The sequence below is a fragment of the Fopius arisanus genome, unplaced genomic scaffold (assembly GCF_000806365.1).
Source record: "Fopius arisanus strain USDA-PBARC FA_bdor unplaced genomic scaffold, ASM80636v1 scaffold00050, whole genome shotgun sequence".
NCBI lineage: Eukaryota > Metazoa > Arthropoda > Insecta > Hymenoptera > Braconidae > Fopius > Fopius arisanus.
Window position 1 is genome coordinate 859586 of NW_011887789.1, and position 11317 is coordinate 870902.

At 38.7% G+C, this 11317-nt stretch overlaps 2 protein-coding genes across 2 annotated transcripts; both read right to left on the reverse strand.

The window, feature by feature from the left end:
• Positions 1 to 817: 817 nt before the first annotated feature.
• On the reverse strand, positions 818 to 8035 carry LOC105267838 (histone-lysine N-methyltransferase, H3 lysine-79 specific). Its single transcript, XM_011306954.1, has 5 exons — positions 7251 to 8035; positions 6735 to 6914; positions 4356 to 6666; positions 3264 to 4193; positions 818 to 1967 (listed from the first exon to the last, which is right to left on the reverse strand). The coding sequence occupies exons 1-5, from the start codon at positions 7326 to 7328 to the stop codon at positions 1537 to 1539; spliced, it is 3930 nt and encodes a 1309-aa protein (XP_011305256.1). The 5' UTR covers positions 7329 to 8035; the 3' UTR covers positions 818 to 1536.
• Positions 8036 to 8608: 573 nt separating this feature from the next.
• Vps25 (vacuolar protein sorting 25) lies at positions 8609 to 10424 on the reverse strand (the record flags this gene model as incomplete). Its single annotated transcript, XM_011306956.1, is given in 4 exon segments — positions 8609 to 9444; positions 9518 to 9736; positions 9882 to 10027; positions 10194 to 10424. Coding segments are annotated over 4 exon segments (528 nt in total). The 3' UTR covers positions 8609 to 9331.
• Between the last annotated feature and the right edge of the window lie 893 nt (positions 10425 to 11317).

The window sequence follows — 11317 nt, forward strand, 5'->3', positions numbered from 1 at the left end:
ATGTTCTCCCGGAGGTTTTGTTACCTACCGCCTTCGTGACCATTTTTTATCCACGATGCGTTACTATCCCACCCCATCTCCATCTCCATCCCGTTGACGGCCTCATCAGAAAGGAGAGGGAGGTGTTTCTTTCTGAATTTTTTTTTACATTTCCCAACTATGTTGGGTTGTGCCACAGTGTGACAAAGGGATTCCAAAAAAAAAGAAAAAAAAATTGAAAAACATCGAGTCTAAATGAGAATCCACTGAAGCTACTTCTTATTGCAAATAGGACAAGAATAGAAATTCCATCTCAAAACGAATTTTTTAATTGTACCATTCACTTAATTGTGTGTAATTATATTAATTCGGGTAGGAGGGTGATAAATGAATAAAACATAACTGTCATTGTTACAAAAACCTTAGTATTAAAATATCCCAATAAAACAATAAATAATGAATCATGATAATTTATCTCCATTAATCGCCATGAAATTAAATAAAAAATGTTCGGCAGTGCATTAACATGCTTGTATTTTTTTCCTCATTTTCTGGCAAATGCCTACATCACAACTATGTGTCGCTTTATTTGCATATTTCGCTGATGTTTAATAACTTGTTATTTCATGCAAAATTTTGGAGCTCTAATTTGTTCAAATTATTTGATGAACGCTTGATACATCTTTAATATTTCAACCTATTAATAGTATCTCCTAATTTGACTGTGATTTAATTCAATGATCGATTACCTACATGAAACGCAATTTCGTTGGTAGTATTTGAAAATCTTCTTCGCTATTCATACATTTGTTAATTTCAATTATTATCTTTCATTTTCTTTGCTATTCTACATCATCTGGGTCATTTATCTGTTCCATATCTCTACAGTCAAGTTATTACAATATGAACACATCAGTCATTTTATTGATCTTTAAATACATGTGAAAAATCATACTAGAGGAATATCATATTTCCCTGCCATACCACGCTCAAACAACGAACACACACAGGTTTTCTATTGTATTTCATTTTCTTAATAAATATTCATAAACTAATCATTGCATCAGTCTCTCTCTGTAGGGGTAATTCATCCTTCAATGTAATAATTCCTATACCGTTTTTGTAACTCCAAATACATACCCATAAGCAATGAGTAATACGGAAGCAAATGCTATCTGCCAAAATAATTATTCAAAAATTAACTATTAATAAAACACAAAGTTGTAAATAAAAAAAAAATCACCAAAAAAATATAACTCCAATATTTTTTCGTAAAACGACTAATGCCAAAAAATTCACATGCATTCGTAAAAATGAACGTAACCGAAATTGAATATAGAATGTTGAAACTGTCATTCATCCTTGCTGTAACACTCGATTCGATCGTCTTTCAAACGTAATCTGGATTGTTTCCAATACATAACCACAAAACTCATCCAGATAATGTTGGAAATGTAATGCATTCATATCTTAAAATAATTAAAAAGAGAATAAGTAAACGACAACAATGGGCAAAGGGTGTAATTGGTTAGAAGAAAAATGAATTTTTTTATGAAGTTATGATTGTTCGCCGTTGGATGGCCAGTGACCCGAATGATTATGCCAATCCCAGTCCTTGCCCTTGGGTCGAAATTTGCTGGTACTACTAGAGTTATTCCAGTCGCGGTGGAAAAATTTCTTTTTGAAGTGGTGACGCTCAGGATCCTGTTGACGCTGATATTTTAAGGGTACTGATGAGGATGTATTATTATTTGATACATTGGGTGGACGTGGACTCGTAGGTGACGGGGTTCTAGGCGGGCCAATAGCTTCATCAGGTGAGGGAATAACGGGAGGTGGGCCAATTGCCGCATCAGATCCCAATCCACTGTCCGGACTCGTATTGACACCTTCGGTTGATCTTCGACGTTTATCAAGCTCTGTTGAGGCAAATGCCACCAAACGATCGAAACCAGAGCTTATTCGATCTTGCCAATCTGCCTCACCGTCTGCAAAGTACGTCAGAAACATATTTTTTCCACAAGATTCCCTATTTCAGTTGCGAACCGGTAAAACTCTTCAAATCGAAAAAAAAAAAAACAAATTTTACTGTACGCGTTGCGTTTAGAAAATTGAGAATTCGTGTTTATTCGTCAGTGGAATCAACCTTCGCCAACTGAATCAACCCTCCCGAAATATTTCAAACTCTCAAGTTAAGAATTTGAAAGAAAAAAATGATATGTTTCGAGGCTTGAACTCTTTCTCACAAAAATCGAGTTGAAACATTTACCGGCCTTGCTACTGATATCATATTTTTATTATTAATTATGGATGACGTTTGAAATTTTCACAAAAATAAGCCAATTTATCTACCATATATGTCCATATATTTCATGCAGTTACTAAATACATATCTACGTTTCTACGGGAAAAGAAGTGAAGAAACATTCATTTCAATTTTTCGTGTGATTGCCGGAATGGCTACCTTTGGCTCTCAATACGTCAATTACTTTTCTCGGATATACTTTTTAATGTGTCTAATATTACTCCGTTTTTTTTCCTTCTCTGATAATTTTGGCTTATTTTCATGTGAGTCCGTAATTGATTTCAATAAATGGTATATCCAAGATTCTTTCATGAAAAGAAAAGCATCATAATTTCAACTATATACAGTTTGAAGATTGTGGAAATCGAATAGTGAGTATGAAATAATAATTGCGAAAAAATTTTGAAGAAACCCCTTTGGGAAAACTCACCAGGAGTCACGAACGAACCCAAAGGCAGCCATATCTTTCTGATTTCACCCTCTGATCTGTGTGTCTCAATCGCTAACAAAACAAGCTTTGCGAACTTTTTCATCTGTTTTCATTTTTTTATTCTTTTTTTTTTAACCCAGATCTCGAGATTTTTGCGACAGAGAGAGACGATCTTTTTTTTACCAATAAAACAGCTACAGTGCATCTAACAAATACAACCAACAATAATTGAAAATAATGAAATAAATATATATTGAAAAGAAAAGCATAGAATTGAAAAACCAAATCCACATTCAAAACCCATATATCTAATTAATGAATTAGTGGTAGATTTTTCTAGAAATAGATAGATAGGGATCTATGTAAATGCAAAATAACTCAAAGTAAAAGGCATTAGATAATCACCATAACCAATCATGACAACATTTTAAATAAAATCTTCGGGAGAATGTCGAGAAAAGGAATAAAAAGAAATAAATCCACAAATAGGAATAGATTAATTTGAGCATTCATCTTTCAAAGAATATTTATAATATTATCGATACATACCATCATCACCAATGCCATTTCGATGTCGTTGATTACTCATTTGTGGCTCATCAACAAGAGGCGTTGAAGTATTAGAGTGTGGTTCAGCTGGTGGACTGAGTGGTGCACCACTGGTACTAACAGATGAAACACTCGTTTCAATTTTTACACTAGAAGATTGAATTGGGGGTGATGGTACTCTGTCCGTCGTATTGTTGTACCTAGGATAGGGGGCATATCTTCGACTATTTTGCTCACTCTTTCCACTGTGATTATTTAGTATCCTAGCATGTAATGAGGCAGCAAGTCCCTCAACAGGAACATTGCCATTACCATTGGCCCCTTGTGAAGGTTGAACTGAAGCTGTTGATTGAGTTTCATTAATCGTCGATGGATTATCAGCAAAGTATGATTCATGATAGAATTTAATATCAGCCCTTGGCAGTTGCACTGGGGTATAACGTTGATTTTGATTAGCCGGTGTGAATAAAACTGATGATCTCGATGGTGTAGCTGTGGGTGTTGTCACTGATGAGGAGGTCGGGGCATAACTGGCAACATGTGCTAATGTTGCAAGTCCAGTATCACCTTCAGCACTCGCTGGTCTCGATATTGGTGAGTAAACAGTTTCCGGTCTTATAATACCACTCATGTCGACCGCTGCATTTATAATTGATTGATTCGATATTTCGAGGGTTCTCTCGATTTCGCCACTCACTAAATCTCCAATAGTTCTTGTCCCAAGCAATCCATGATCCGCAGTCTGTGCTCGAGGCTCAACAACTGGCTGGCGACAGTCCACCGGCTTCTCCGTTGATATATGAGAAGACAATCGTTCTTGGGACAGGTGACGACGAAGTGCCAGCTTCGCTGGTGAAACCTGTGTATAATCGGGTGCTGGGGCATTGGTAGGCAGTGCTAGACGTTTTCTATCAGGCTCGGAAGATTGAGACGATGGGGATACCACTTGAACCACCATCTGCTGGGATTGATGCTGATTTTGAGGTTGATGATGAGGCTGATGTTGATGGTGATGTTGGTGTTGATGCTGGTGTTGCTGTTGCTGTTGCTGTTGCTGTTGCTGTTGCTGTTGCTGTTGCTGTTGCTGTTGCTGTTGCTGTTGCTGTTGCTGCTGCTGCTGCTGTTGCTGTTGCTGTTGCTGTTGCTGTTGCTGTTGCTGTTGTTGTTGCTGTTGTTTGGTACGATTCTGCTGATCCTCATTTAAGACACTTGTTATTATACTCTTCAAGCGATCCTCAAAGTTTGTCACCCTCGGCGGTTCTTGACCACGATTCACATGCTCTCTCGGTGTGGTATGAGAGGGAGAGTAATTATAATTTGTTGGGGGTACACGCGGCCGATTGTTATTGATTGAAAGATTTGAGGCGGAATTATGACGGCTTGGAATCCGTCCAGCTTCAATTTGACGTCCTGTTTCTAGGATTTTCTGGGCGAGAATCTCAGGATTATTCTCCTGGATTTTACCTATATCTGGAACGTCTGGCCATTCTTGAGAGCGTGAGCGCGTGTCACGGTGTTTACGGGAGGTTGCTGTTTTCCCGTTATGCTGTGTGTAGTGATTTTGAGGATGTTTGTTGGCAAAGGGTTCTCGCTGTTGATGGGACAGAGCAACTTGCTTTTCTGTCGTTGTACGTTCAAGAACATTCAATTCGTGCTCCAGTTTTGATACCTGTGAATGTAATTTCTTTCTTTGTGAAAGAGTCTGCGAAATTTCCTTAAGAATATAATCGGGTGATAATACAGCTGGAGAGTTGTGGAGATGATATTTATCTTGAATTTCTTGATGCCTCTGTGCGGCAAGTCGTGACTGTTCATTTTCCATGGATGACACCTGCGACTGAAGCTTGCTCGCTTTCGCTTGCAACTGCTTATGTCTGAGGACAATTTCTTTAGCTTTGGCAAGCAGGTCTCCAGGTGACGTTGCATTTATTCCTAACTCCGTCATGCGAGCTTTAAGTAATGCTACACTGTCATCAATTAACACTTTTATTTGCTTTTCCAATTGTGCAGCACGTGATTGGAGTTTCGAATTACGTTCACGTTCTTTTGTTAGATCAGCAGTAACTGATTGTTTATAGGCTGGTGTTCTCATGGACTCGAGAGTGAGCATAAATTGGTCCCTGTAGAGATCGAGAAGTATTTGTAATGCATAGGGTGTTGCCGATGGTGCAGGGGGGATGCTAAGTTCCTCATGGACTGAGGTAGAGTGTGGCTGCAGCGACAACGAAAGGGATGAAAGATGTTGATCAACACAGCCGGGTGCGGGAGGCAATTTCTTCCCAATAGCTTGTGGCGACGTACTCAGCAGTGTCTGACTGTGTAACAAATCTAATCCAGATATATTAATGGCTTTCTTCGGTTTGGCCTTCTTAACAGCTCTACCACGTTGTCTACCCCTTGTTGCTTGTTGTCTCACGATCGCTGCACCGGCTACTTTTCGATTCAATTTCCGATGAATCTTTGTTTGTCGTTTACTTTTCAGATTTTCATCGACGTCTGAATCACTATTGGTACCCACTAATTCATTATTATTTGGACTCTCTAGCTGCCGCGAAAGATCCCGCTTTGCCCTCTCACCTCTGTCTGATCTAATTGATATTTTACTATGGTTGCTGGCAGTGTTGCTTATCACAGAATCAGTATTTTCAATTTCTGGTCCACCCAGTCTGTTGTTCTTCAAACGATGGAAATAACGCTCAAGTTTTGTTCTGTCGATTACATGGAGATAATAAGACACGGGTTTACCGGTCCAAGAAACTGAGCCTTTCAGTGGAGTCATTTCGGATACGTGCATTATTGTGCCAATATCACTCAAATTTCGATCTGTAATTCGAAAATTCAAAGGGCAGAATGATTTTGACGAGACGATACGAGCTCCATCGCGTAAGTCAGCAAAACGTTCCTTCAATTGATGATCAACAGTTGGACCAAATGCAAAATTATTGACAAACACTATTGTTGCACTAGTTATACTCTCACGGTGCTCGTCTGCGAGAAAGTCACCTTTTACGAGACGATAATCACCACATCGTTTACCATACCAGTTTAGCCATTTGCGAAAATTTATTTCCATACCCTGTGCATAACGTGAAGGCACATCGGCTCTTTCAACGCCAAGACAAATTTTACAAGTGGTTGCTGCAGCCATCTGTAAAACAACTTGCCCGACACCTGAGCCCAAATCCACAAAAACATCATCCTCAGTTATTTCAATTTGATCGATCATTTGACAAACAAGCTCATAACTAGTTTCTCCATAAACTTCAGGTGAAAAAGGCTCATACTGATTGAGCTTATCTGGCTCAACAACAGCTTGATTGTATGTTTGTTGGAGAATATGACGAAGTAGCCCTCTAGTCGGACGTTTATTCAGTCTTTGTGAAGGTAAACTGGTTCCCTTTTCCTACACCAAAAATCCTCACTCATAAATCTTTTAATATTATGCAAATAAATGTTGATAAATCGACTTACGAGTTGAACTAGACTGTCAATAGCCCTGTTGAAACGATCGCAGAGGGCTTTCATGCTCTCAAAGTCCCTCGTATCATATTCAACGAGTATGTTATTCTCCAATGGCAGTTTTAAATCCGGTAAATCTTCACACACCCATCTCATTGTCTCCACCACGTCCAATGCTCCGTCATGACGATCCTAAACAAGCACATATAAACACATCAGTAAATAACCTATCAATACTACAATGTCATCACACAGCGCATCTAAAATTCCCTCAAATTTTTCACTACCATCGCAAACACTTCAATATGAAAAAACAATAAGGAATATTTTGAGTGACGGAAAATTTTCCATTTATATAAATAAAAAATGAAGATTCCGTTAAACACATCCACTCTGAATCTACATGTATTTATCCAAGGCTCACTGACACGTGCTCACATTTATCCCCACCAAATGAGCAAAATCCATGAGTAATATTGATAATTATTTAATAAAGAACAAACAAAATTTATGACAAATTTCACTCACAGAACCCGATCCAGAGGTAAGTGGCCACTGATAAACGATGGGCTCGGCTCCCGCTGGTGAATGTAATCTCAACTCCATAACTAATTGGAAACTATTCACAAGAACTCCAAAAGTCCCGTTTTAAAATGAAAAAAATGGAAAAATCCAAAGCGCACTTTATTTCTCCCGTTGAAAATAATTCAAAGTGGGGGTGTGTGTGTGCACCTTTTTTTTCCCTTTTTGTTCTGTCTTTTAATTGATAGGTTCTTTTCTTTGAGTGATGTAACCCAGTTGGCAGGAGTTATCGACAAATAGTTGTTGGCTATTCAGCAAGTTCTATAGTGGCTCCTTTGGTTGCATCCTCTAGGATTCGACCACCGCGTAGATGAGGACGCGGGCGGACTCCCCCCGCTCCGCCGATGCTTTCACGAACATCAAGCTCCCAACAAATATTTCAATTTTTACGTGTTACACCTGACGCCTTTGACTCCTTGTTCCAAATTGTTTGGACTGCACTACTCAAATGGCACACATAAGTAACATATCAATGAACGGAGCTGAAAGTTTATTATTACTGATAATGATCGATAAACACACTCACGCACGCACCCACATACACGCACACACACGAGACACGTAAAAGTTATGATTATGATAAATAATTACGTGAAAAAAGGGGCGAAAGAGCGAGGAGAGGAGCCGACAAATAGCATTAAAATGACACGACGGAAAACACTAGTGGAATGGAGATTGAATGGAGATTACTGGGGGGGGTGCAGGGGGAATGACGACATCAAAACATGGCGTCATGGGCTGTCGTTTCCACCGTTTCCACCGTTTCTGCGGCCTCTCGTCTTCTCTTTCACACTTTCAGTGCCTATGATCCTTTACTCTTATGCGCATGCGCACATTATACCCAGCCATTGAACCTACACACATATTTTCTTCTCTTCAATGTCACTATGAGCGTGCGAGAGTAGATATGAGAGTATGAGAGTATGAGGGTATCAGAGTATCAGATACCATACCATACAATACTTTAACGAAAATGAGGCACAAGGGTATATATGCATGCGAGTTACAAATTTATACAATTCCCCGTAAGTCCCCGTAAGTTAAAGATCATCTGTTTCAAACTAAGCATAACTTTTTTAAAACTTGGCGCCAAGGAAGCTGACGTTTCACACCGATCTCTCCACATCCTACTTCAAGGTGAATGATTTTGTGCGCACTTGCACACAAAACCGCTGATAACGTTATATAATAATGTTAATAATAACGTAATATTTTTTTCGAAATTGCTGATCGGTTGTCCAAGAAGTCGAACATCAGAGTAAAATGGGTCACAATTAAAAACTGAAAGTGTTAATTTTTCGGGGTTAATGCTCCAAAGTATTAAAAGTTTATTACCTTAACTATGTCATCTGACTGATTACAATCATTACGACTAACACATGTAGGAGCCCGATTCGGAGATGCCTTTTGCATACCCAAACAGCCTCTTAAAAATTGTTTGTCATTACTTGGTAAGCATAATCCAGTTACGCTAGCAAGTATCACGCTGACAATGCTGTATATCTAAATATTCAACAATAACGTGATTAATCAAAATCTGGGGCATGACAGCCATGTGAAAGACGTCAACACGCCACGACACTGGGCACCGAAATTTGTAGCACACAGGAGTTCAACACCTGTGAAAATTGCAGCTTGCGTGCCTTCTCCTGGCGTTTTTGAGTTATCCGCGCTGCCATGCTATCTGTGGAGATCGAGATAATTATCCGTAATATCTTCAACATTACTTGCGGTTGCCCCAGTGACCAATGATAAAGTCTGGTGCTGGACAAATTTGAGGAAGTGAGCAATAGACCCGATCCCATACCGGAGGAGCGCCGAATAAGCTGCCAACTATTTACCAACATTGTCGATTTGTGAACGTAAACGGTCCAGTACCCATGCCCCGGATTAACGTAGTTCAGAATAAGGTTCTCTTGGGGCTGGATCTGGAAAACGAAAGAGGCATTGCACAGCAGCTCCAGGAGGGTGAGAATATCGTGCCAGCGGGGACATCAGTCCAGGAAGTGGGCACCGGTCGCAGTAGATTAAAAAAATTTTACTCCTTGATTATCGTCGAAGAACATAAGTTCCGCTTTCCCTTGAGACTCCAGCGTTTTGAGGGCACGAGTTACCACTTCTGTATCTAATCCGAAAAATTCTGAAAAATAAAAAAGTAGTGCATGAGCAAACAAAATAACGGAACAGTCAACTAATTCTTCTGGCGAACTAACCTTCATCCACAGTGTTATCGCCTTGAATAAGTTCAAACAACGTACAAACAGACCCAATCAATCCATTCATCTGCGCCCAGTTGTAAATTGTCTCACCCCATTCGTCCAACGTGTGCCAATAGATAAGCCAACGTTGCTTTGATTTATCTAATGGACTCGCCTTTCCAGATTTCAATAAGCTGTCTAGGATCAATTGCACAACCTCAATTGAGAGCTTCCCTAAAGGGAAATACAAAGTATACAAATACAAAGTCAGTCAACAGTCAAGAAATGTTTTCATTAAAAAAAAAAATATTACTCCTCAATGACGAATGAAGTATTCCCCCCTACTTCTTTCTAATAATGACAAGTAATCAAATCTTACGTTTAATCTCAGTATTATTGAACAGGGGAGTGGCATACATCTCTCGGATATCTAGAACTGATTGCTTCGTCGCTCTGTAATAATCCAGCACAAGACTCGTCCACGTCATGAGCTGTTTTTGCTGAGTTTCAGAATGTGGTTGAAGGCTGCAAAAAATTCTTCATTATCACAACTTTTCCCAAAATGTTAATCAAACTCTGTAAATTTTCTCCATTAATAGAAAAATTATTGAATGCTATTGTGATTAATGAAATGAATGTTTCGACAAAATTATTTATTATTCAATGATTTTTCTAAGTTAACCTAACTTACGTAAAGAAAGGAGGAAAATTGTACTGCCAAGGCCACTCTATTTCCGCCATGGTCCCTTTATGTCCTTTGATTTGTTATTATAGAAATAGAGCAATGTATGAAGTCTCGACTTGAATAAATTCACCCAATTAGACTTTTCACAATGGTAAAATGAATGTAATGTTTACTCCATTCCAAACGCTCCAAACAATATGGATATCCTCATATATAGAGGAGAGCATAATGGCTACCGCCGAGGCTCAGTTCTGGGGGTTTGAGTGACCCCAGCGTCATCGTAATACTGCACCCCAAGAGAGGGAGGGCGCCCCACGCAATGCTGAGGTGTCCATCAAGTCGACGGGGTGAATTTTATTTTCTGCTGTACAAATGCTTTTTGTTTTTCATTTGTTTAACTGAAATTTAGCCGACTGTTCACCGAGCGGAAGGGGGAAGCCACATCTTGTGGAATTTCAAATGAAAAAATTATTCAATATATTGAAGATATACCACTAATGAAATTATATTTTCAGAATGAGCGCGTTGTCCTATCGGTAACGTGCTTGCCTACTACGCCGACGGCCAGGGTTCGATCCCACCGTCATTCATTTTTTTTTCAAAATAATTCCAATTTTATCTTTTTTTAATTGGTTAATCAATCGAAATATCGTTTAAAAACTGATTATTAAAAAATCCGCAAAATATCCAGTGAAATTGAAAAATTAGCAATTTTTTAAAACGATACTTTTGTAAAATATATACTCCTAATGAAATTATATTATTATAATAGTTCGTTATCCTTGTGGTAACGTGCTCGGCTAACACGCCGACGGCCCGGGTTCGATCCCGCCGTCATTCATTTTTTTTTTTTAAATAATTCCAATTTTTTCTTTTGTAAATGGCTAATCAATCGAAATATTGGTTAAAAACTGAATAGCTCTTCGATTGTCATGTTCCCCTGATACTTTTTCAAAAATTTCGAATTTTTCACTTTCAGTGAAAATTTCAGTGAATAATTCCTCGATTGTCATGTTACCCTAATACTTTTTCAAAAACTTCGAATTTTTCACTTTCAATGAAAATTTCAGTGAATAGCTCCTCGATTGTCATGTTCTCCTGATACTTTTACAAAAATTTCGAATTTTTCA